Here is a 27399-nt window from a genome sequence, read left to right as displayed (position 1 = left end):
AGGACTTACTGAAAGACTTAATTTCTAACAGTATGGTAGATACAATTAGAAATGAATTTCTAATCGTAGCGCCAACACGTACTAGAGCATCAGTTTAGTTTTATGTTCCTGTAGCAAATAGAACATCTTGACAGTAAAGCCTCTGCTTGTGACATCTGCGATGCCATGCTGTTTATCTGGTCACCTGAACAACAAGTTAATTATTTGTACTTCCTGTCTCCTTGGCAATTCTCTCTTTAAGAATAAAATAAAAATGAAACTTGTTCTTGAGGCTGATGTTAAGATATTGGTAAATAGAAATAACCTTAAATAATAATGGTAACACTGAATAATCACAGGAAGCGCTAGCGTTGCCTAAGTAAAGAACGATGTGGCCACAATTTTTTTTTCTTCTTCTTCTTTCTTCGACAGGCACTTCGTATCGAAGGAGTTGTCGTAAAAACTTCGAAAAGGGCTCATTCGATTGGAAATTGGGCTGGCTAGTGCCCTTTTTAATAGTTAAAAATGATTGGAGGATAACTCTCCCCCCCCCCGCCCCTCATTCCCCCAAACACATCCAATCGAAATTTTGAGATAGCTATTTTGTTCAACGTAGTTAATTTCCAGATAGAAAATATTTTTTTGAGGAGGACACTCCCCCACAACCCTCGGGGCAAGGGTTTCAAGTTATGCCCTGAGGGCATATAAGAATAACGTTGGCACAGTGTACCATATATTATTTTTTACTTTAGAGCAGGGTACTTCACATGGAAGGGGTCGTCGTAGAGACTTCAAAAGGGGCTCATTCGATTGGAAATCGAGAATTCTAGGTTTCTTTTTAATAGTCGAAAGTGATCGGAGGGCAACTAGCCCCCCCCCCCCCACGCCATTCATCCCCCAAACACATCCAATCAAAATTTGTTTTGATACGATAACCATTTCATTCAGCGTAGTTGATTTCCAGATAGAAAATATGTTTTTGAGAAGGACACTCCCCCACAATCCTCAGGGCAAGGGTTTTAATTTATGCCCTGGGGGCATATTAAGGTTTTATAGAAGGAGTTGTCGTAGAAACTTCAAAACAGGCACATTCAATTAGTAATTCAAAGGGCTATTGCCCTTTGTAATATTCGAAAGTGATTGGAGGGCAACTAGCCCCCCCACGCCCATTATTCCCCCAAACACATCCAATTAAAATTTTGAGATAGCCATTTCTTTCTGCTTCGTTGATTTCCAGATAGAAAATATGTTTTTGAGAAGGACACTCCCCCCCTACCCTCAGGGCAAGGGTTTTAAGTCATGCCCTGAGGCCATATAAGGTTTTTATAGAAGGCGTTGTCGTAGAAACTTCAAAAAAGGCTCATTCAATTGGAAATTCAAAGGGCTAGTGCCCTTTTTAATAGTCGAAAGTGATTGGAGGGTAACTAGCCCCCCCCTCCCCCATGCCTATCAGTTCCCCAAACACATCCAAAAAAATTTTTAGATACCCGTTTTGTTCAGCGTAGTTGATTTCCAGATACAAAATTTTTTTTTAGGAGGAAACTCCCCCATAACCCTCGGGGTAAGGGTTTTAAGTTATGTCCCGAGGGCATATAAAAATGATGTTGGCACAATGTACTATTTATCATTTTTTTTCCTTTAGAGCTGGGTACTTCATGTGGAAGTGGTTGACGTAGAAACTTCAAAAGAGGCTCATTCGATAGGAAATTGACAGTTCTAGTGCCCTTTTTAATAGTCGAAAAGATTGGAGGGAAACTAGCCCCCCTCCCCCCACGACCATCATTCCCCAGAACACTTCCAATAAAAATTTTGAGATAGCCATTTTGTTCAGCGTAGTTGATTTCTAGGTGGAAAATATGTTTTTGAGGAGGAAACTCCCCCACAACCCTCAGGGCAAGGGTTTTAAGTTATGCCCTGGAGGCATATAAGGTTTTTACAGAAGGCGTTGTCGTAGAAACTTCAAAAAAGGCTCATTCAATTTGAAATTCAAATGGCTAGTGCCCTTTATAATAGTCGAAAGGGATTGGGGGGCAACATGCCCCCCCCCCCCCCCGATAAATCCCCCAAACACATCCAATTAAAATTTTAAGATGGTCATTTTGTTCAGCGTAGTTGATTTTCAGGTAGAAAATATTTTTTTGAGGAGGAAAATCCCCCACAACCCTCAGGCCAAGGATTTTAAGTTATGCCCTGTGGGCATATAAGGTTTTTATAGAAAGCGTCATCGTAGAAACTTTAAAATAGGCTCATTCGATTGAACATTCAAAGGGCTAGTACCCTTTTTAATAGTCGAAAGTGATTGGGGGCAACAAGCCCCCCCCCCCACCCCGATCATTCCCCCAAACACATATGCCCTGGGGGCATATAAGGTTTTTATAAAAGGCATTGTCGTAAAAACTTAAAAAAAGGCTTATTCGATTGGAAATTCAAAGGGCTATTGCCGTTTTTCATAGTCAAAAGTGATTGGAGGGCAACTAGCCCCCCGACGCCAATCATTACCCCAAACACATCCAATCAAAATTTTGAGATAGCGATTTTGTTCAGCGTAGTTGATTTCCAGATAGAAAATATCTTTTTGAGGAGGACACTCCCCCAAAACCCTCTGGGCAAGGGTTTTAAGTTATTCCCTGAGGCCATATAAGAACAATGTTGGCACAATGTACAATATATATTATTTTTATACCTTAGAGCAGGGCACTTTACATGGAAGGGATCGCAGTAGAGACTTCAAAAAGGGGTCATTCGATTGGAAATCGAGAGTTCTAGGGCCGTTTAATAGTCGGAAGTGATTGGAAGGCAACTAGCCCCCCCCCCAACACACCCATCACTCCCCCAAACAAATCCAATCGAAATTTCGAGATTGCCATTTTGTTCAGCATAGTTCATTTCCACATAGAAAATGTGTTTTTGAGGAGGACACTCCCCTACAACCCTCAGGGCAAGGGTTTTAAGTAATGCCCTGCGGGCATATAAGGTTTTATAGTAGGCGTTGTCGTAGAAACTTCAGAACAGGCTAATTCGATCGAAAATTCTAAGTGCTAGTACCCTTTTTAATGCTCGAAAGTGAATGGAGGGCAACTAGCCCCCCCCCCACGCCCATCATTCCCCAAAACACGTCCAATCAAAATTTTGAGTTAGCCATTTTGATGAGCGTAGTTGATTTCCAAATAGAAAATATGTTTTGAGGAGGACTAGAGCTGGGCACTTCATATGGAAGTGGTTGTCGTTTTTGAGGAGGACACTCCCCCACAACCCTCAGGGCAAGGATTGTAAGTTATGCCCCGGGGGCACGATTCGAAATTCAAAGGGCTAGTGCTCTTTTTAATAGTCGAAAGTGATTGGAGGGCCCCCCTCTCACGCCCACATTATCCCCACACACATCCAATCAAAATTTTGAGATAGCCACATTATTCAACATAGTTTTAAGTTCAGTAAATTAAGTCTTTAAGGATGACATTCCCCTCAGAGCCCCCAGGACAAGAGTTGCAATTTTGTTCAGCGAAGTTGATTTCCGAATAGAAAATACTTTTTTGAGAAGAAGATATGCCCCGGTTGCATATAAGGTTTTTATTTAAGGCGTTGTCGTAGAAACTTCAAAAAAGGCTCATTCGATTGGAAATTCAAAGGGCTAGTGCCCTTTTTAATAGTCAAAAGTAATAGGAGGGCAACAAGCCCCCCCCCCCCACGCCTATCATTTTCCCAAAAAAATCGAATCAAAATTTTGAGATAGCCATTTTGTTCAGCGTAGTTGATTTCCCGATAGAAAATATGTTTTTAAGGAGGACACTCCCCCAAAACCCTCGAGGCAAGGGTTTTAAGCTATTCCCTGAGGGTATACAAAAACGATTTTAGCACAATGTACTATTTATTATTTTTTCCTTTACAGCTGGGCACTTCATCTGGAAGTGGTTGTTGTTTTTGAGGAGGACACTCCCCCACAACCCGTAGGGCAAGGGTTTTAAGTGATGCCCTGGGGCATATAAGGTTTTTATAGAACGCGTTGTCGTAGAAACTTCAAAACAGGCTTATTCAATTGGAAATTAGACGGGATAGTACCCTTTTTAATAGTCGAAAGTGATTGGAGGGCAACTCCCCCCCTACGCCCATCATTCCCAAGAACACATCCAATCAAAATTTTGAGATAGCCATTTTGTTCAGCGTAGTTAATTTCCGGATAGAAAATTTGTTTTTGAGGGGGACACTCCCCCACAACCCTCAGGGCAAGGGTTTTAAGTTATGCCCTGGGGGTACATAAGGTTTTTATAGAAGGCGTTGTCGTAGAAACTTCAAAAAAAAGGTCATTCGATTTGAAATTCAAAGAACTAGTGCCCTTTTTAATAATCGAAAGTGATTAGAGGGCAACTAGCCCATCCAAGCCCATCATTCCCACAAACACATCGAATCAAAATTTTGAGATAACCAATTTGTTCAGCGTAGTTGATTTCCAGATAGAAAATATGTTTTTAAGGAGGACACTCCCCCACAACCCTCGAGGCGAGGGTTTTAAGCTATGCCCTGAGGGTATATAAAAACGATTTATTAGCACAATGTACTATTTATTATTTTTTCCTTTAGAGCTGGGCCCTTCATATGGAAGTGGTTGTTGTTTTTGAGGAGGACACTCCCCCACAACCCTTAGGGCAAGGGTTTTAAGTGATGTGCTGGGGCATACAAGGTTTTTATAGAACGCATTGTCGTGGAAACTTCAAAACAGGCTCATTCGATTGAAAATTAGACGGGCTAGTACCCTTTTCAATAGTCGAAAGTGATTGGAGGGCAACTATCCCCCTCCCCGCCGATCATTCCCAAGAACACATCCAATCAAAATTTTGAGATAGCAATTTTGTTCAGCGTAGTTGATTTCCAGATAGAAAATTTGTTTTTGAGGAGGATACTCCCCCACAACCCTCAGGGCAAGGGTTTTACGCTATGCCCTGGGGGCACATAAGGTTTTTATAGAAGGCGTTGTCGTAGAAACTTCAAAAAAGGTCATTCGATTTGAAATTCAAAGGACTGGTGCCCCTTTTAGTAATCGAAAGTGATTAGAGGGCAACTAGCCCCCCCCCCCAGCCCATCAGTCCCCGAAACACATCCAACAAAAATTTTGAGATAACCATTTTTTCAGCGTAGTTGATTTCCACATAGAAAATATGTTTTTGAGGAGGACACTCCCCCACGACCCTCGGGGCAAGGGTTTTTAGTTATGCCCTGAGGGCATATAAGAACAATGTTGGCAAAATGTACTATATATTATTTTTTTCTTTTAAAGAAGGACACTTCATATGGAAGGGGTCCTCGTAAAAACTTCATAAGGGGCTCATTTTATTGGAAATTGAGTTCTAGTGCCCTTTTTATCATTCGAAAGTGGTTAAAGGGCACCTAGCCTCCCCCCCACACCCATCATTCCCCCAAACAAATCCAATCAAAATTTTGAGATAACCATTTTGCTCAGCGTAGTTGATTTCCAAATAGAAAATATGTTTTGAGGGGGAATAGAGCTGGGCACTTCATATGGAAGTGGTTGTCATTTTTGAGGAGGACACTCCCCCACAACCCACAGGGCAAGGATTGTAAGCTATGCCCTGGGGGCATATAAGGTTTTTATAGAAGGCTTTGTCGTATAAACTTCAAAACAGGCTTATTCGATTCGAAATTCAAAGGGCTAGTGCTCTTTTTAATAGTCGAAAGTGATTGGAGGGCCCCCCTCTCACGCCCACCTTATCCCCACACACATCCAATCAAAATTTTGAGATAGCCACATTATTCAACATAGTTTTAAGTTTAGTAAATTAAGTCTTTGAGGATGACATTCCCCTCACAGCCCTCAGGGCAAGGGTTTTAAGTTATGCCTTGGAGGTATATAAAGTTCTTATATAAAGTGTTGGTGTAGAAACTTCAAAAACGGATCATTTGATTCTTAATTGTAATAGCTTGTGCTCTTTTTAATAGTCGAAAGTAATTGGAAGGCAACTAACACCCATTACACCTTTGAGCAGGACACTCCTCCCTCAGTCTTCAGGTTAAGGGTTATAAGTTATGCCCTGGGGGCATATAAGTTTTTATTGAAATCTTTATCGTAGAAACTTGAAAAAGGGCTAATTTGATTTGAAATTCAAAGGTCTAGTGCCCTTTTTAATAGTCGAAAGTGATTTGGGGGCAACTAGCCTCCCTCTCTTTTCCACCTTTTCCCCAAGCAAATCCAATCAAAATTTTTAGATAGCCATTTTGTTCAGTGTTGTTCGATGTGGGTATAATGTATGATTTTTTTGGTGTTGTTTAGACCAGGGCAGTTCATATCGAAGGAGTTGTCGCAGGAACTTTGAAAAGGGCTGATTTGCTTGAACATAGAGAGGACTGATGCCCATTTTAATAGTCGAAAGTGATTGGAGGGCAACTAATCCTCCTCCCTCACCCACCTTCCCATTTGCCTTTATGTTTAAAAATTAAATATTGCCTAAAGATTAAATCTAAATGCACTGTGTTAATGCTAATTCCTAATAAGGCATCTCAGCAGTATCCCAAGAACGACTGAGGGTATTATATTCAAACTCTCGGGGCTACTTCTGTTCTTAAAATTTAACCAAGTCAAAATAGCGTAAGTGTATCCAACCTATCAAAGAAAGTAAATAGATTGTTTTGCAAATGGTATTAAGTTTACTATCTTAGGTCAACTTGATGAGGTATGAAGTGAAATAAAACACTACTGTGTGTTTATAGATTTTTAAAAGTGTGTATGTTGTTAAACATCGCTGAAAATTTTCCCCCGGGAAACAAACAGCAGACCAAACTATAAAGTTTTAAAAAAACGAAAAGACTCAAAGTATTATTTTCTTCTTCCCTGAAAAGACTGTGTCAATATAAAACGAACAGAAAATAATTAAAAAAAAACTTTTTCCACAAAATAAGTTTTTCGAAGAAAAGTAAAGAACCCCATTAAACAAAACATGAGCAAAAATAAAATCAAATAATCTACAAAGCGTGAAACTACCGCAAATCAGCAATGATATAAAAACAAAACCCAAAACGAACAGAAATCACAATAAATAAAAGCGAGTCAAACTAAAAACGAGCAGAAATTAACACAAGTTGAGCTCAAAATCCCTATACCTTCCCCAGCCCAGAACATAATTTGCACTTTACTGCTAAAATACAAATGAATGTGTATTGTTAGGTTAAGATACATAATACTGATATTTAGTAATCAAAAATGTTAATATTATTTGATTTATTAAAGTTATAAAAGTAAGAACATTAATATTTTTTCAGTAAAGTGCAAATTATGTTCTGGCCTTGGGAGGGCATTGGGGTTCACTCTCGCAAGCCACATTTTCTTTTGTCCTCCCATTCTCTTTTTCCTTGCCGGTAGTGGTAGACATTTGAAGCATCTTTTGCTTATTTAGTCATCTCGTCTGCGCATTGGGTGGCCAAACTATCTGAGTCTCCTCTTCTTGACAACACAAGAGACAACTGGGCAATCCTCACATCTTCTCCTGACTTCGTCGTTCAAGATTTTTGTTGAGAGGCGTAGTTGAGGTAAAACGTTCCAGGCTGACGAAATCTTCTGAAGACTCACCAGCAGGTTTTTACAATTCAGCCAAGGTATCTAAACGACTGGTCGTCTTCGATCTTACTACTATTTAGGGTCACAAGGGTTTCATCCATCCCAGCCGTTTGCATCGTTTTTGTTTTCTCTAGACTAATTTGGAGGTCGTTCAAGACTGCCTTGTCTGCCACGTCATTGATCATAGCCTGGGCTTCCGCAACAGATTCAGCAAGCATGTCCAGGTTTTCAGCAGAGTCAAGATCCAAGATGGAGAAGGTCAGGCTCATTGCAACACCTTTGTATTTGTCCAGGACCAGGAGGATCCAATCGATGACAGAGTTGAACAAAGTTGGTGAGAGGACGGAGCCTTGACGTATACCCTCCTCGATCAGGACCAGATCCGAAAGCTCGTCATCGACTCTGATTTGAGTCTTTGTTCCAGCATAGCATGCCCTTAGCAGACTGATGATCTTCTCAGGTACATCATCCTCTCTGATTGCCTTCCATATTGCATCATCCTGGACCAAATCAAATGCAATGATGAACTTTATGAAGATTAAAATTTGTTCCTGCTGGTCTTTAAACCGGTGTTCAGGGACCTGCCGCCGGCTAAGGATCTGGTCACAGCAACCCAAGCCTGGCCTGAATCCTCTGGTTTAGTCACGTTCGACTGTTTCTGACATATCCAAATATGCTTAGAAGTATGACTGTGAACAGTTTGGAAGAAATAGGGATAAGGAATATCCAACGGTAATTTTCATAATCCATTCGGTCTGCTTTTTCAAAGATAAGTAGAATTATCAAGGTCTCCCACTCATTGGGAATGTAATCATTGTCCTAAATTTCGGTAATGCATTTTCTTGTTTGGATTAGTAAGGAAACGCTAGTCCCATCACCCGAATCAAATCCTGAGCCCTGCAGTATATTGTTCCAGCTAAGTTCAAATTCTGGGTTCTGTATCACCAAGCTGAGATCAATCCCACCACGCTACTACAACACCTTTGTTTTGTTATATGTATCGGTCTATCTATTGCAATATCTCTGTCGATCTACTCATGCAATTGTATCTCTTTTAAAATGCCATATCAACAATGACTAGAAACAAAAGAGAAGTGGAAACAACATCGAAAGCAACTCGTTAATTGTAGTAATAGTTTTACCTGCCGTCGAAACGTCGTGTTAGTACCTCCGCCCTGTTTAATGAGCCTCTTCTTTTTTCTTTAAGCTGTCACTCCTACACCCAACCTCTAAGATTCATGATAGGATACGGTTTACCCTCTACTAAGAAAACAACATTGAAAACAGTCGATGATGAATCACATCTCACGTCGAAGGAGCAAACGGGAATAGTAACCCCCTGTAACATTTGGTATTATTTGTTAGTTTGAAGTTTGAGTTTCTCAGTAATTTTATGCGGAAATTGTTTTTGTTCTGTTAAAAAACATACAACAGTTACTAAAGGCTGATATAAAACCTTAAAACCGCTTGTAGGGAGAAGTCTAAGGTGGGGGCAGAATATGTTGATGTTCTTTGATATGAAATTTTGTGCAATTTCAGGCTAATCTTCAGAATTCTATTAAATCTGTTTTTGCAGTAAACCTTTACCATTAACATTAACGGAAATAACAGCTACCGTTCTTGACTCAACCTCAAATGGCGTTTCTTCTTCTCCTGACAGTTCTTTTCAAATTACATTTTCAAATTTTTGCTTAGTGCGGGTTGAATTCATTCAATACTAAGCTGTATCTGACGCTGCAACCCTGATATTGCATCTGACAAAGAAACCATGATTCAGGGACTAGAAGCTTTAAATCCATTTAAACTTTAAATGACCAAATTTAGTCTGTGATTCTTACCCATCTCTTCATACATTTCCGGGCAAGAAGTCTTTAATTTGTCTTTAAACCTGTCCTGAAGTGGCTTAGCAGGTCCATCATATTTAATGTTCAATTTTCCTTCTTGTCCATACCAGACGCACTGTCCATCATTATTTTTTTCATAAGTTCTCTGAAATGAAAAAAAAATAACAATAATGCGGCTACCAATTTCTTTAAGAAAGTTGCCTATGGTTCGAGTATGTATTTGAAAAATCAGTAGCAAATCAGATTCAACTAAAAAAGAGAAGAAAAGAAGAAAAACATAAAGTACAATACAAATAATTCTCCTAAACCTTCAACATCCCACAGATAAACCTACATACACGTAGCGCGCTTTAATTTACTTCGACATCCCTCTCAACATTTCCAAATAACTTAACCTTAATGCCCTTATCCTCAGTAGAAATAGTAGACTAGCAATCAAAGCAGTAGTAGTAGCATGCACATAGGGCCTTTCAGTTAGTTCGACCTCCTCCTGACAATGTCCCGGAAATTTCATCTTAATATTCTAAGCCGTTTCTGAGAAATTGCAGACACAACCTTATGACAGCATACATGCACGTAGTGTGTTTTGGTAAGCACAAAAGCACGTAAACATTGGTGAATTCTTTTAAATAAGCCTTTAAACATCTCTCTCTGATGTCCCACTGCCCCACTAGCGTGAAAAAAAAACAAATAAAAAAGGACAGATCAGTGCTTCCTATGCAAAAACTGAATTTCCTGGTTGTTCAAGCCAGGGGGCTGTAAGTTTAGTGTGCGGGGTTTTTGGCAATTCCAATTTCAATGGTATACTTTTCGTTTCGTTCAAAAGCCATTTTAGGCAATTTTCAAAATTCTCATAAATTTGTTTTCACAACAACAATCTACTATTAAGACTAATAGAAATAACAGCTACAATTCCTGATTCAGCTACAATTGGCAATTTTTCCATACTCGACAGATTTTCCCAAAATATGTTTTTCAGTTTTTGTTGCTATGAGCCATGGCTCAGTCTTTACTAGGTGGATGCACCATGATTGGTGCATCATATTCAACCAAACACAAAACTCTACTACGGAGCTTTCAAACCCCCTATCCCAAGAAAATGCAAACTTTTGCACGAGTTTTTACAGAAGAATTATCAAGGATGCTTGATTTTTTTTTTTCAGGGGTAATCGCATCTAACAAATGGTACTAAAAGATCTAGAGAAGACTCATTCCACAGAAGACTTTTTAACTACCGAAATGGATAGTTCCACAGCAAAGTAGATATTATGCCATTTTGGGGCATACTCAAGAATTTTTCTGCAACGAGGAAGTAACCCTATCGAGTGAAAATGACAAGATAGTTAATTGACTTGTGGCAAATTTGTCCTTAAAGATGCACATAGCCCATATAAGATAACCTGTTGATATAGGCACTTATTTGACCACTGTTATATACAAAGAAATTCTGCAGTGCTATCTAATATACTTTCTCATAATTTCTAGGGTACAAGAATTGGCACGTTCCTGTCCCGGCTTTAGATGTTGCTGTTTCCTACAATTAACAAACAGATGCAGGGATTTTAAAGCCCAGAGATTTTGAAGAGCACATTGCATTTCCTTGACGATAAATAAGAGTTCAAATAGGGATAAATCCTTTTATTAGACAGTGATAATTCACAAAAAATACTGGGTATTTCGGTCACATGTGCAGTGACCGTCATCAGCAGAAATACTAAAATAAACAACTAAAAGAAATAATTTATATACAAAATATAATAACAACATATTGTCTATTAGCTTTATTTTTTGAGAGCAATACCGAAAGTGAATCTTACTCACCTTCCTGGTTCTGGTTCGTTAGCATTGTTTGAACTAACAATTGGACAGAGGTCAGTCGCATTGAGTGAAATGAACCTTACTCTATCTGACTTTAATAAATTATGGTATATAGAGTTCAACCCAAATTCATCATCTGTGTCTCTATTCATGTCCTTGAATAACATTTTCATAATTTCAATAGTTTCCCGAAAATTCTGCTTTAAACCCCGGTCCGTAGAAATCAAACAGACATTATCAAACAAGATAAAATGGTCCGAAAAATAAAAAATATGTTCCGATAGGGCTGAAGTGAAATCTGCAGGCTTGGAATTTTGCTTTAAAGCCGAAAAAATAAGAGTCTTGATGCTGTAGTAATCTCTTCCGAATTCTGGTTAGTACGTCCCACATATGAGCTTCCACAGGTACATGGGATCTGATAGAGCCCACTTTGCTGCCCCAATGAAGTTCGATCCCCGAATTTAGAAAATTACTCAAAGTATTAACACCCTTCATAGCTACCTTTAAACCAATATGACTCTGTAATGGTTACATTTCCTGAATTGTCTGTATTTCTTTATGGGCTTTTGAACCTGGTGATCCGAGTGGTGCAATTACCATTTCGATCAAACATTAGTACTGAGGGGTTTCAGTTTTTTTTTGGAAATCCCATAAGTTTGTTTTACAAAACAATTTACCATTAAGATTAACCAAAATAACAATTACTATTTCTGAATCAGCTTCAAATAGCAGTTCTTCCTCACTTGACAGTTTTTTTTCGAAATGGCTTTTGAATTTTCAGTCACTATGGTCCGTTGTTCGTTCTTTGCTATGTTTCAGCCACAGTTGCAACCATGATATATAAAATCTGTTAAACTTAAACTTACCTAACAAAGTTATGAGTCTGAGGACAGTTGCAAGATTTGAAAAAGTGGCAAGACAACCTCAAAAGGGAGAGGAATCTTGATAAAATCAGAGCATCAAATTCAAACCAAACAGAAAGCCCCAATGTAGAGTTTTTAAACCCCTACGAAGATAAACAAAATTTTTGATTTTCTTTTGAAGACAAGGGCCAAGGATTCGTGTATTTTTCGGGGATAATAGTATCTAACCAATGGCACTTAAGAATCAGGAGAAGGTTCACTCTAATGGAAATTAAAATTTATGCTGTCATTTTTGAATACAACAAAAGGATTGTATCACAGAAAAGTTATGTTTTCTGCCATTTTGTGGTACAAACCATTAATTTGTCCCAAAGAGGAGGAAAAGCTATCGATTAAAATTCCATGATAGCCGATCAACATGTGGCACATTCGTTCCAAAGAACGCAAGTAGCTCATCCCAAAACTCTAAAAACAGAACTTTAATAACAATTTATGCATCAAAAGAATTGGATATTTATGTTGAATCCAAGTATATAAAAACCATTCAGTTTAATGTTACCCATCAAAAGCTACGACCCAGAGAAAATTTTCCTGATTTTCAAAAAGACGAAAAACACCCGAAAAAGGTCAAAGAATCTTAAATGAAAATCGCACCATATCATTCAGCGTATCAGAGAACCCTTTTGCAACCCTTTTCTGCCAGAAGAGAGACCAGGGATTCGTTTTTTACGCTTTACGCTAAAGTTTGACTTTTCCGTCTATGAGGGGGTGGACCCCCTCATATACATAATAATTTCAATTCGTTTTAAGTTTTAATGTTCTCTTCACTTTCAGTTGAAAATAGTTTATTCATTTAATTTATAAAAGGCATGGTCTAACTCATACCAAATAAAATATAAAAGAACCATTAGATATTAAAATACTTTAAGATATAACATTAGGGTTTGGACTATTCCATACGAAGAAGTCCATTAGGCAAGGCTATTAGCATCACAACCGTTTTATAATCTCCCTTTAAAGGCGATGGGTTTGGGGGCAACTCACTTCACCAATCATGATAGTGACGGTAAATTAGTTTCTAACAAAATTTCAACTGACAGTAAGTTTAAAATATTTAAGGGTTTCATCTCTTTGGAGGAAATGCTGAGCCATGGGCAAGACTGCCTAAAAATGAACAAGCTTTTCCTGGATCCTTAGGACATTCTGTCATTGAAAATGACCGGGCTCTGTCTAAAGATAGGCTGTTTATTCAAACTTCTTCATGTTCTTATTCCCTTACTCTCTTTACCTTTTAGTTGCTGCCTTCATGCTAAATCTTGAAGTTCAAAAAGTCAGTCTCATCTTACTGCTGCCACTTATTGTGACTATCCACGGTGGTAAACTCTTCAGCAACTGCAGTTCATGATTGACCTACTATGCTTTGCTCATGTGGTAGCTGAACATCAGTAGTAATCTGCTGTATCTTTATATCAGACCTGCATCTTTATCTATATTACAATCATAATTATTGCGAAGGAAGCTATTTTGAAGATCGCTTGGACTTGATCTTACATAAAATAGTTATGATCAGTGCTAGTGGCCTGGATGCAGAATCTCGGCCTTTTTAACAGTTCTTCGCCCTTCAACTAATGTTTCCTCTAGAGGGATATTAAAAATGAAAACAGGATGCTTTTCGTTCCTGACTTGGAATAAACTCTTACCTTAATTTTTATTGTTCATATAAGCACGACACTTTTTTCCATAAAATAGTATAAGATAAGATAAGATTTATTGCGAAAAGCCTGTGGGCCATAGCAACACATAATACAATCTACAGACCAACACTCAGGAACAAAATACAACTTTAGATAGTAAAAATCAAAAAAGGTAAAAAGAAAAAGAACAACAAAACGACAAAAAAGAAACACACCAAGGTTCTACTTTTAACCAACAAACACCATATAATAAAATTCAAATCATAAAAATAGTATCAGGCTATCCCCTCAAACATGATTCCCTATATTTAGTCCCTAAACGAAGAAACTTACACAACTGTTTAATAGCACATGCGTTCCTCTCAGCCATCCGCTCTATTAACCAGCATTCGCTCCCAAACACTCGTCCGAAACATTTATTCCGCAACTCAGACAGCTCTTCACACTCGGATACAAAATGAAATAAGTTTTCATTCACCAATCCACACATTGGGCAGAAATATATATTTTATATAAGAGCTCTTTCACAGTATTTGGAGAAAAAAAAATTCTTTTTTCTCTTGTAAGAGAATTTAGCTTTCTATTTTCCATGCCATTTTATTGTCCTTTCTTATTTACATTTTATATTTCGGTAGTCACTCTTTTTCTTCTTCATTATTCAAAAGAAAAGTTAAAGTTTTATTTGGCACAGTCATTGTTACCTTATACTTACTAAACATTGCGTTCATATTCAGCTATTCGCTTTTTCACTGAGGGTAATAACCTGTCTCTTTCGTTCTTTCCTGGTTTTACACGAGAAACGTGAAAAAAGTAGTATCGGTCCCGTATGTAAGTAAAGAACGACCCGGCTCAATAGTAACCAGAACTCTAAAAAATAGAATTTTGATACCAATATATATATAAAAAGAATCGGCTTTATATGCTGATTTCAAATATATAAATTTCATTAAGTACAATCTTATCCATCAAAGGTTACGAGCCTGAGAAAATTTTCCTGATTTTCGAAAAAAGAGAAAAAAAACCTAAAGGTCAGGTGATCTTAATAAAAATCACACGTTAAGAGTCAGCGTATCAGAGAATGCGATTGTATTGCTTTCAAGCTCCTCTCTGCAATAGTGTGGAATTTTGTATTTTTTGCCAAAAGAGAGAAAACGGATGCGTGTTTACTTGTTTTGTATTTACTAAAAAAAAGTTTGTATTTTCCCAATTCTTTGAGAATGGCCCCTGAAATACAAGGTCTGTTTAATTAAAACAATAAGACGCTATTTTTAAAAATACTAAAATACTTTAGCGTAAAGGGTGAGGGGTTGAGGAGGGGGGCAATCCCCTTCAAATACGTAATAATTTCTGTTCATTTTAAGTTTTAATGTTGCTCCTTACTTTCAGTTGAAAAAACTTGTTTTTTTAAATTTAATATACACTTAGCCTTAATAGTACTAGTATAAATAGTAGCAATGGTATTAGCAGGAAAAATGGCAGTGATAGTTTTGCTTTATTAGCACTAGTAACAGTAGTAGCAGCAGTATTAATAGCAGCAATAGCATGTACGTATTGCCTTTTGGTATGATGTAAATCTCACTCATAATGCCCCTGAAGTTTCATCTTGATATGGTAAGCTGTTTCAAAGATATTTCTGATGGCAATCTTTTGGCAATCTGTACACACATAGTATGTTTTGGTTTAGTTCAACTTTTCCCTCAAAATTTCCTCAGATGTTCATTTCAATACCCTCAACCTTGGTAGTACTCGCCACAAAAAAAGTAGTTTTTGTGGTAGCAGTCGCAGTACTAGTAGTAGTTGTAGTTATAGTAGTAGTAGCAGTAATAGTAGCGTACAAATTTACCATATTTGGTCAATTGATCATCTGCCATATCATCTCCTAAAAATTCCAAATTAAAACACTCAGTTATTTCAGAGTTACACCCTTTTGAAAACCTGTATGCACATAATGCGTTTTGATTTGGTTCAACACTCCTCTCAAAATTCTCTAAAAGGCTCACCTGAATGCCCGTCGTCTTTTTGGAAACTAAATATCAAACATGCCCACCTTTCTCAATAACAAATACTATATGTAAATAATGGGCGAATTGCATAACTAACAGCCTTTGTCCTAAGGGCTTTGGGGATTTAAAATCTCCAAAGCCACAGTTACTTGATCTTTCAGCTATGCTGAACAAAACGGCTATCTCAAAATTTTTATTGATTTGGTTCAACACTCCTCTCAAAATTCTCTAAAAGGCTCACCTGAATACCCTTCGTCTTCTTGGAAACTAAATATCAAACATGCCCACCTTTCTCAATAACAAATACTATCTGTAAACAATGGGCGAATTGCATAACTAACAGCCTTTGTCCTAAGGGCTTTGGGGATTTAAAATCTCCAAAGCCACAGTTACTTGATCTTTCAGCTATGCTGAACAAAACGGCTATCTCAAAATTTTTATTGATTTGGTTCAACACTCCTCTCAAAATTCTCTAAAAGGCTCACCTGAATGCCCGTCGTCTTTTTGGAAACTAAATATCAAACATGCCCACTTTTCTCAATAACAAATACTATCTGTAAACAATGGACGAATTGCATAACTAACAGCCTTTGTCCTAAAGGCTTTGGGGATTTAAAATCTCCAAAGACACAGTTACTTGATCTTTCAGCTATGCTGAACAAAACGCCTATCTCAAAATTTTCATTGGATGTGTTTGGGGAAATGGTAGGCCTGAGGAGGGGGCCTTTTGGAGTTTTTACAACTCCATCTAAATGAAGCATCCTGGTCAGAAAAAAATTATTACATTGTGCCGCCTTCGCTCTTTACTTAGGTAGCGCTATTGTGATGCCTATTAAATGGCAATTTAAATCAGATGTCTTTTGGAAAAAAGTCGAAGAAGGGGGGCTAGTTGCCCCTTAAGTCACTTTTAACTCTTAAAAATGACACTGAAACTTTCAATTTCTAGTCACATGAACTCCCAACAAAGTTTATATGACCACCCTTCCACATGAAGTGGCTCTGGAATCTTAGTTCAATATTCCCCTCAATATTTCATAAGAATAGTCACAAGTAAAAGCAGTGGCAGTTATAAGCAGTTGCAGTCACAGTTGCGAGTGGTCGCAGGCGCAAATATTCACAGTAATACGTAATGACAGTTGAAGGCACAAGTAGTCTCAAATGCAAGCAGTCATAGTCGCAATTCGTATTCGTCGCAGTCACAAGGAGCCACAAGTAGCAGTCGCAGTTGCAGCCACAGCAGCATTTTTATTAATAGTGACAGTATAAGTTTCAAGTAAATACTCTTACCAGTTCCTAAGATATTACAGATTCATCTATTTGATGTCTTGGATGTGCATAATTTCTTTTGATTTAGCTTAACATACTCCTCAACATTCCCTAAAATTTCACCTCATACTCTTAGCCTTTTCAGACACAGAGTATCAAATTTTCCCTCATTTCCGAGTGACAAGTTCCACATTTAAAAATGGACACTTTATTAGAGGGGGCATTTAAAAAGCAAAGAAGGGGGCTAGATGTCCTCCGATCAATCTTCAACAGCCCCTAAACATACCGTTAAAGCTTCAGCTTAATATCGTCAGTGGTTCCTCTGAAATTGCTGATATTCTCTTTTACATCCAGCATGTACATTGCGTGTTTTGATTTGTTCAGTATCTGTTTCAACAATTCTTTAAAGTTTCACCTTCTTACCCTAAGCGTTTTTAGAGACCTAGGATTAAAGTTTTAAAAAAGAACTTTTAGAATAGACAACTTGGTATGTCAATAATAGGCAACATACGGAATTTAAGGCCCTTGCCTTTAGGGCTGTTGGGGTCGTTTCGACCACGGAGACCAAGTTATTAGACCTTTGGACTATTTTGAACATAATTACCACTTCAAAATTTTGATCAGATATTTGAGGGGAAAATGTGTGGGAGGGGAGATGGTTACCTTCCGATCACTTTTGACTTTTCAAAAAGACACTAGAACTTTCTATTTCTAATCAAATCAACCCCTTCCGAAATTTATAGGATTACCCCTTCCAAGCGAAGTGGGTTTTGGAAAAACAAATAAATAAGTAATGACAATACATTGAAGCATTATGTTCTAGATGGTTTTGATAACGCCCATGATGCATTCATTGCTCAAAAGGCTCAGTAGAAAATAGTAAGTAGACACATACAAACCTTCCTTGAAAGAGCAAGGCAATTCGAACATTCCTGCATTCAAAGTCCTGTACAAACCTGAGGAAGTTCTCGAACAAGAAACTAAAAATATTTCTCAGTCGCAAACCGTGGCAAATGAGCGATTTAAAACACATCATAGCACCAGGAATGTAAAACAATGAGAGTTATTCAATTTTTTCACAAGGGGTATTGAAGAATAAATAAAAGAAAAATTACAACGTCTTCACTTATTTGTTACCCAATCCTGAGGCAACAAGTGTGTATTTTATTAATGCTTATGTCACTTTTTGGTTCATGGTAAACATAAAATTTGGTGTGTTTCAACTATTATTTACTTTATATGTATTTTTCCTTGTTCTAATCAATTTCTTCGTTGATCTTTATTCCGAATATCTTTAATGCAATCTTAGCAGCCATACCCTTTCATCGACAACAAAACTTCTGTCTGAGATTAACAGCCTGGAACTTGACCTCCATCAAATGTGATGTGACGCAGGTTTTTACGGCTGTGGAATTTTATCGTTATAAGTTAGTTGTTCTATGCCTAACGGAGACCAGAATGAAAGATCAGATCAAAGGACAATCAACAAACCAGTCAGTGGCAAGAAATTTCACCTATACAGCTCGGGTGAAGGATCCGATGCACATAGAGTCGGATTCCTCCTAAATGAGAATGCAGAATTAGCAGCTTTAGAGTGAGAGCCCATATCAAATCACATAGCCAGAACGTTCGGAGGAGCCGACACTGGATAAAAGAATGGCTCAGATCATTTCCTCCTAATAACAACTGTGAAACTAAAAATCTCTAATTGAAGAAAAAAAAAAATCCAGAGCCACCGATCCCCCAGGTTTGTTATGAACAAACTCCAAGTTCCATAAGTACGAGCTGAGTGCAATTGAGAAACCGCTTACAGGTTATGAAACAATTGTAACATGAATCTGATACAAGGGCAAAGGAAACCACAGAGAAATCCTGGCAGACATAAGAGAAATCACACATGATGTTTCTAGGAAAGTTGAACACAAAGAGAACTCAAAAGAGAACACAAGACACCAAGAAAAGGTATACCACAGAAACACTGGTTGCTTTGGAGGACTGGGGAAAAGACCCCAACTCGGCAGTATTCGGAGAATACCGTATAAATTGCACATGAAGTGCTCAGAAAGTTCTAGGACAGAGAACACAAGTACCAAAAAAAAATGCACCAGAGAAACACTGGCTGCTTTGGAGAACAAGAGAAAAGCGCCCAGCTGGGGAGTATTCAGAGAATTGCTTAAGAAAGTCCCCAATCTGGCTAAGAGGGAAGAAAATCCCTACTGGTCAAGCTTGGCCAAAGAACTGGAGGAGATGGCAGCCAAAATTGAGACCAGAAAACAGCATTAGATCCTCATTGACCCTTATATAAAAAGAAGCAGCACCGCGTTTTGCGTTCCACTGTCTTGTATAAAAATTTCCCTGTTGTTCTACTTATTTGTTTAGGAGAAAACATGAAAACAAAGTACAGAGCTAACATATTAAACCGTCAAGAAAGATTGGATTGGGGTATGTTGATCATATTTTTACTCTGCGACTCCTCCTCTACAATAGATTCATTCATGGACAAGACATCATCGCTATCTACTCGACTTCATAGCCAAATTTGATTCTATGTTCTAGCCTATCATCTAGCAGATAATGCTTGAAGATTGTGTCTCAACTAAATTGGTCAACCTGCTCAAAGCCTATTATGAAGATACAAAGAGTAATATCCGAGTATATGGTGAACTAACAAAACTCTTTGAAATAGTGAATGACGTTCATCAAGGGTGTCCAGCTCCTCTATTCTTTTCATTTTCATTGTAGATTGGATTACGGAAAAAGCTTTGAACGAAAATTATGTCGTGGCATTTCCAGTCGAAGAAAGCGCTGCTGATCTTGAATATGGTGATGATGGAACTCTGCTATCCGACTCAACACTGAAAACCCAAGACGTGACAAAAAGAATTGGCAGCTACTGCAGATATGGCAAGTCTCGCAATAACCATCCTGAAAACTAAATACCTATCTACTGAGAATGATAACAACTCTATTATACATCTTAACAGAGATTCTATGAGCAGAGTAAAAGAGTTCAAATATCTGGGAGCATTTATAGATTCTAGGCGTGGAGCATCGAATGAGGTCCCAGCTCAGATGAGGTCCCAGTATCGAATGAAGTCCCAGCTACAAAATCAGACGGTCAAAAGGAATCAGCAGCCACGAGCTCATGAAGAAGTGCGGTCAAAAACTTACATTGTCAAGCATAATCAAGAAAAGACGCTTAAGTGATTTGGCCAAGTAATACGACACCCAGAGGAGACCCTAACATGTCAGATCTTTTGCAGTGCCTCTCTCCTCTTCGAAGAAAAACGAGAGGCTGAATCAGGTCATTGCAGAACGTCGTGAAGAAATAAGTTGAACCACTTGGCGTTGTACGGAATTATGGCTACAAGGGTGACAAGTCGTGGCTTCAACTAATTCGACCACAGATAGTGGACATATCACTTTGGCAAACCCTGGTCTAACAGCTTCCTGGTGTCGAGTTTGGCCGAAAAAACTGTGCATTGTCTTAACTAACTAACTAACTACAAAAATTTTCTCTGTTTAGGGATTTAGGGTTTATTAGTTGCTCCTCCCTGAACCCCCTGTTCCTTACACTTTAGGTTAAACTTTTTGTCCCAATTCATTAAGAACGACTGCTCAAACACAACCTTGCACTATAAAAGATTAACCTAAATAGCGGGAGTTCAGGTGGAGGCAGCTTCCTACCGCTTGTTTAAAGTGTCAGTCACCATTGACAGATGTCACTCATTACTTAGCGTACAGAAGGAGAAAAGTTGTATATAGAAGAAACTCCAATATAGGAATTTCCGAAATGTTACTTTCAGACAAATTGAATTTGGTGGAATAGTTTTCGTCAAGATACCGATTTGGAGTGTATTCCCCCTTCCCTTTTTAAGAAATTTTGTAAATGTTATCATACTATTTGCTGTTCATAGGTCACTTTAAACTTAATAGACTTGACATAATAAGAATCATCATAAAAATAGCTCACATTTTAAGCCAGCTAAGGTACCCCAAACGTTAAGTCGGAAGAGTCCTCCTCTGAGGAAAGCTACAGAAAAGACTTCAGGTTGTATGCTCTCCGAAGGATTTCTGTAAAAGCATATGATGGGGTACACTTAAACAGGCATTTAAGTGAACTCTTGGCCAATTTGGCCTTTTCTAATGGTGGTGGCGAAAATCTAGCTGCAAGTTTAAAAAGAGAGCAGATCTAGAAAAGGGTCAAGAACTTTTACTATACATAGAGAACACTTATCTTCTAGGATGTTTATTGTTATTGATGTTTGTGTTATGTTTTTATTCGAATAAAATTGAATTGAGTTGAAAAAAAACTATAACCTACCTTTTCTGATTTGTATGCGTTGGCATCAGGGATAGTAGCTTGAAATAATCCCAAAACGAAAATATGACAGATCCAGGCCATTTTTCGTCTGTCAAAGCAGTAACATATCAGGCGCAATTAATTACCTACAAAAAATTATCATGATCATTCTAGGATAAAAAAAAAAAAAATGACGCAGCCATATCATAGATACCCAATATGTATAAATATAACTATTTTTGTGGGTACAGGAAATGCTGTAAACTTCTTTTCTAACATTGCTTTGGGTCTAAAATAAAATACAGATAAAAAACATATTTTTTTTCTGGGTGCGTGTGGGGGGTGGGGGTCAGATATCCCAATTGGGGATTGTTGGTGTCTAGACAGCAACGTCTGTGGGGAAGAACTCTGAATTCAATAGATAAATATCATGGTTGCTGCCGTCACTACAACCTAATAAAGAGCAAAACACGACCCGTGGTAACCCAATTAAAAAAAAAAATGTGTTTTAAAGAAAATATTTTCCCTCTCCCCAAAGAACCCTTCTACATTCAAGAGGTTATTATAGTAAATTATAATAAGCTATATTCCTTTAAGGAAAAGGGCTAATTCCCTTTCAACGAAATAGATGGTACCACAGAAAAGTACAGCTTTCTGCAATTAGTACTGCAAAACATCAGGTCTGTTCCAAATTAAATAAAAAAACAATTTTTTTTAACTGAAAGTAAGAAGTGACATTAATACTTAAAAACGAACAGAAATTATTCCGTATATGAAAGGGGCTGTCCCCTCCTCAACAGCTCGCTCTTTATTCTAAAGTTTTTTATTGTTTTAAAAAATAGAGCTGTGAGAAAGAGCCAAACTTAAGCGTAAAGAGCGATGCGTTGATGGGGGGACAGCCCTTTTCACATACGGAATATTTTCTGTTCCTTTTAAGTTTTAATGTCACCCCTTACTTTTAGTTTTAAAATTTTTTTTTATTTAATTTCTGGACGTTTTTAAATTAATACAGGATTTTGGCTCATCGTACATGAATAATTAGAACGAAATTTGCATATTAATTTTACTTTTTTTTTAGCTAAATGGCTTTCTCGAAAGTTGTTTAATTTTATTTATGAACATTTTGATTCGTAATGAATATGTGTAACTTACGAATTAATGTACGTAACAAACTTCTATATCCGTATACTTTTATTGCGTATATTAGGAGGGTTCGCCCCTCTAGTCAATACCTCGCTCTTTACGCTAAGGTTCGATTTTTTTTCCAATTCTTTAAGAATGACCCCTTAATCACAAAGGCCGTTAATTAGAATAAATAGCTCTTATGAAAGTACCAAAAAAACTTTAGCGCAAAGAGCGAGGTATTGACTATGGCGCAAATCCAATCATATACGTAATAGTTTTGTTTGTTTTAAGTTTTGATGATGAAAAGTTTCCACTTGAAAAGTTTTTCAGCTGAAAATTTGTTTTTTTTTTTAATTTAATTTCTGATCTTTTTTTAAAATAATGCTGGGAAATCCAGTACCCCCTTCAAAGAAATGTCTCTTCCCCCATGAAAAACTTCTCCATGGAAAGATCCTCCCACGTATACCACGATCCAACCCCCCCCCCCCCCACACTACCAGAAAAAATCCCCCTGAAAACGTCTGTATGGTTCCCAATAACCAATACTATATTTAAAGACTGGGCAAAGTTCGTAACTTGCAGCCTTTCCATCAGGGACTGTGGGGAATTGACTTCGGGAAAAATGAGCGTGGGAGGGGGCCTAGTTGACCTCCATTTGTTTTGGTCACTTAAAAACGGCACTAGAACTTTTAATTTCTATTCAAATGAGCCCTCCCGGGACATTCTAGGATCACTGGGTCGACACGATTACCCATGGAAAAAATAAAATAAAAAATAAAAATAAACACGCATCCGTGATCTTTGTTCTGGCAAAAAATACAAAATTCCACATTTTTGCAGATAGGAGCTTGAAACCTCCATAGTAGGGTTTTCTGATACGCTGAATCTGATGGTGTGATTTTCATTAAGGTTCTATGAATTCTAGAGGGAGTTTCCCGCTTTTTTTGAAAATAGGACAAATTTACTCAGGCGCGTAACTTTCGATGGGTAAGACTTGACTTTCTAAAACTTATATATTTGAAATCAGCATAAAAACTGATTCTTTTGATGTTTCTATTGGTATCAAAATTCTTTTTTTAGAGTTTCGGTTACTATTGAGCCGGGTCGCTCGTTACTTACAGTTCGTTACCACGAACTGTTTGATGCAGTCAAAAAGCCAGAAAACACAAATTCTTGAGGTAGCCAATCGATTTGCTATTTTTAAGAACCTCAACTGGACGTTTACAGTTTCATATCTCAGAACTCAGGAAATTTGCGACTGTTATGTCTCCAGTAAATTTAGACAGAATTTACAGGAAACTTAATCAAGAATCAGCCAATAATCAAAGGAGATCTACAGCAGATGATCCAAGTCAAAGGGTAAGGATTGAGGACCGACGTCGAAGAATAAAATGATTTATGACTTCCTGAGATCTGGTTGGGAAGATAACAAGTCAAAGGGTAAGGATTGAGGACCGACAGCAAAGAATAAAAAGGATTGATGACATAATGAAATCTGGCGGGGGAAGATTTAAAGGAAAGGGCTTAATTAAAGGAATAATAATTCTGACCCAATTTAAAAGCTACCCACTGTTTCAAAAATAGGGGCAAACTACAGTAATTTGGAATTTGAAAACTTTATAGGCATGTTAAAAAAGCTTAGATTTTCTAAAGTACTGTTTTTGGATATTTTCATTGAATAATACCATGTTTTGGTAATTCCATTGGAAAACAAATGCCCACTCTAAACTAAGAAAAATGTATTTCGTCCACCCCCTAACATTTTCTTGAATTGGTGAAACTGCATATGGGAGTTAGTATCTGGTCCAAATTGATGCTACAATATCTCGTGAGAGCAACGTGATAGTTGGGCTCATGTTGGGTACCCAATCCAATCTATTTGGAGGTAGTGGATCCCCAATTTCTTATAATTATAACTTTTACCGGAAAAGAATGTCTCATTTCTCGTCGTCAAGGCGTCTTCCAGAAAGGAAGGTCAAAACTCAACCAGAATCAGGGAAAGTAAGATCTATGTCATAATTGTGCCTTTTCGGAGTCCATCCCACCTCTTTACGAGACAGGGAAAAAACATCCCTAAATTTCTCTCTCCAGCAGGTCTACCGAAAGAGGATATGGAATTACAAACAATTTTGTAGCAAGTAAGGAGTTATATGTCCTGATTGCTACTTTTTTGTTTTGCCCATCATAAAATCTAACGGAACAGGCTGCTTGTGCACTTACTTTCCGTTAAAATCTAACGGAACATGCTGCTTGTGTTTGCCATTACTTTTGCTTGTGTTTGCATTGTGTTTGCCATTACTTTTTTACATAAAATCATGGATATTGTTTACCGTCCCCGATTCAATGTCAATTGATGATTATTTTACATTTGAAAGCTTATTTAAAACGTTTTTTTTTATTTTCTACTTTTTTTTACTTTCTGCGTTTTTTCTACTTTCTGCTCTTTGCCAGGTTGCAGCTACAACCACCTATAGCTGCATTCCCGTAGCTGCAACCTATCATGGCTGCAACCTGAGGGGAATTCTTGTAGTCAAGACATCTACTAGAACAAATTATCAGGTTCCAGCAAATTTTGATCGAAAGTAAAACTAGATCAGCGCTGTGGCTTATTGAGATCTGGCCTATGTAGATTGACGGGGATCCCTAAACTCTTGTCATTAGGATACCTATCATAAGAAGTTGTTCAATCTTAGAAAATCGAAACATAATGGCTAATATTGTGGTTTTTCTTCTTATTCGTTAAGGGTAATTATGACCACATGGGGAGGAGATGATGGACATGGAAATTCTAGTCCCCAAAATATATACAAAAAAGTAATTTTGGATTACAGCCAAACATAGTCAGAACTCACAGTTAGCTTCCTAATTATGACAATTATGGTTGCGGTGTCAGACGCAGCCCTGCATTAATCTTAGTGGTACAGGTTTAATGCAAAATCAAATTTATAGGAATTTGAGTAAATGAACTGAGACTCCTCGAAAACGGTGTCTGATAAAATGAAAGCTGCCTCAATGAAATTTACCATAGTCAAAAATCCCTATAGCCATCGCAGTTACTGAAGTTCATTCTCCATGTTTTCCGCTACTGCTAGTGGGCCACTGAAACACCATACCAGAGTCTAGAATCAATCTAGCTTCTATAAGGAAGAATAAAGGGGTTTCTTGATTCTTAGTTGAAGCACATTTACTAGAAAAGGACCCCCAACACAAACCCAACCTAGTGGACACCAAGAACGAGGGATATGGCTATATCTCGGTGTTCCTTTATAGAGGAGGGGTCTGATCCAAAAGCCATCGTATCTTATATTACTCTACATCTGCTATGTTTCACAGATACAGTAAAATTCCGCGATGCTTAACTCTAGTTACCACTAGCAAAACTCTAGTTGTTTTTCAATTTGACGGGTTTTGCTGTTTTTGAGATATTGTGTGAGATTCTGCTTGTGAACTTTGTATTCTTCAGTTCTTACTGAGACCCGAGTTGATTCGAGTTTGGCCTTTTTCAATGATCTTTAAACTTTATGTATGCTATTTTATTCGTTTTCGGTTGCACCTTTAAATTCGTGTTAATTAAGAAAAGAAATTTCTCCCCCCAAAAAATTCATGGAAAAGTAACGTTAAAGCCTAAGAAGAGCCGAAATTTTGGAGTACGTTTCAACCCTGAACCATGGAAGCTTATTACAGTTGAAAAATGATTCTGATGAGGTCCAAACAGCGAAAGTTTACTTCTTTGTCAGTGAGATCAATCTCAGATTGTCAGGCAAAAGGTTCAAATAGACTTAAATGGAGTCCTTTTTAAATACTCCGAAACCATCTTTGTCGCAAACATATTTAAAAAGCACAAGGAAAAAAAAATTAATATCCTTAAATGACTGTGTGCTAACTCTACTATATGAGAAGAGTTACAAAAATTCATCTAGACTTCGACAGCAAAACGGTCAGAGTAGCGGTTACGCTGGTGAAACGTTTGAAATCGACTGTAATTCGACTGGAGTCTAAGCTCCGAAAGTACTATAAGCTGCAAAATAAGTCAAATAAAATTAATAAAAACTATTGGGAAGGGGTAAATGAAACCTAAATACCGCAGTCACAGGGTGGGATTAATCTCTCTTTGGTAATAGTGGGCAAAGGGTTCGATCCTAGCTGTCACCAGGATCGAAATTTCATGTAGATTATGCATTTGCGTCTCAAATAAAAAAAAAAGAAAGATAAATAGAAAACTAAACCTAAAACGAATAGATACTAAAATGAACAATCAAGTCAAATTTAAGACGATTGTAAATTACCACAAAAAAGAGTTTGGGGTAACGGAGCTGGGCCACAGCCCCTTTAAATCTTTTAAATATTAGTGTCACTTGTATTTAGAAAAAAAAATATTTTGGATTCGAACGAGAGAGTTTTATTTGTCATGGCATCGATAATGAGTGAAAAAAGAAAGAAAATCACAAAGCTAATAAGGCTTTACAAATAAAAGCTATCGCAAATAAGAGTTATTTACCATTTTTGCTGAATACTTTTTAACACCCCGTTCGGAACAGGGGGGAACCGGACGTTCCCACTCCTTTTTTTACATGCACTTAGGCATTTTTTTTGTGTTGAAGTCTTCCCAAAACAAAATTCACTAATGGTTTACAGCCTATCTAGGCTACTTACTCAAAAAGGCTTTATTACAAAAAAAGACACGACACTTTCAAGTGATAATTACAAAGTGGCAAGATAATGCAATTTACTTTTAAAGATACTTCTTATCATTGAGAAAACGATGATTTTGTATTTTTTTTAAAAATTTTTCAGTAACTATCTAACGTTATTTATATGAAAGGAAGATTAATTCAGAAAACTTTCAATGTTTATTTTAGATAAAACATCGTTCAAGGCCAAAGTCAAGGATTACGTTTCAGCAAACAGAGAAATAAGATAGACAGATCCTCTAAGGATTTTAA

At 37.5% G+C, this 27399-nt stretch overlaps 1 protein-coding gene across 2 annotated transcripts in view; it reads right to left on the bottom strand.

The window, feature by feature from the left end:
- LOC148942712 (NPC intracellular cholesterol transporter 1-like) overlaps positions 1–27151 on the bottom strand; it is a 154246-nt gene extending 127095 nt beyond the window's left edge. Inside the window, exons 1-3 of one of the 2 annotated variants that reach the window (XM_089102813.1) lie at positions 27110–27151; positions 21353–21477; positions 9379–9529 (exon numbers count right to left, since the gene is read on the bottom strand). In XM_089102813.1, coding sequence (XP_088958939.1) covers positions 9379–9529; positions 21353–21433 — 232 coding nt within the window. In that variant the 5' untranslated portion in view covers positions 21434–21477; positions 27110–27151. Of the gene's footprint in view, positions 1–9378; positions 9530–21352; positions 21478–26954; positions 26974–27109 lie in introns of those variants that run through there. The other variant, XM_089102814.1, reaches the window with a different exon arrangement.
- Between the last annotated feature and the right edge of the window lie 248 nt (positions 27152–27399).

This window comes from Artemia sp. Qi Xiang Cuo, chromosome 16 (assembly GCF_049724085.1).
Source record: "Artemia sp. Qi Xiang Cuo chromosome 16, ASM4972408v1, whole genome shotgun sequence".
Classification (NCBI taxonomy): domain Eukaryota; kingdom Metazoa; phylum Arthropoda; class Branchiopoda; order Anostraca; family Artemiidae; genus Artemia; species Artemia sp. Qi Xiang Cuo.
The sequence above is the reverse complement of the archived record's forward strand: the minus strand, read 5'-3'. Positions and strand labels throughout refer to the sequence as shown.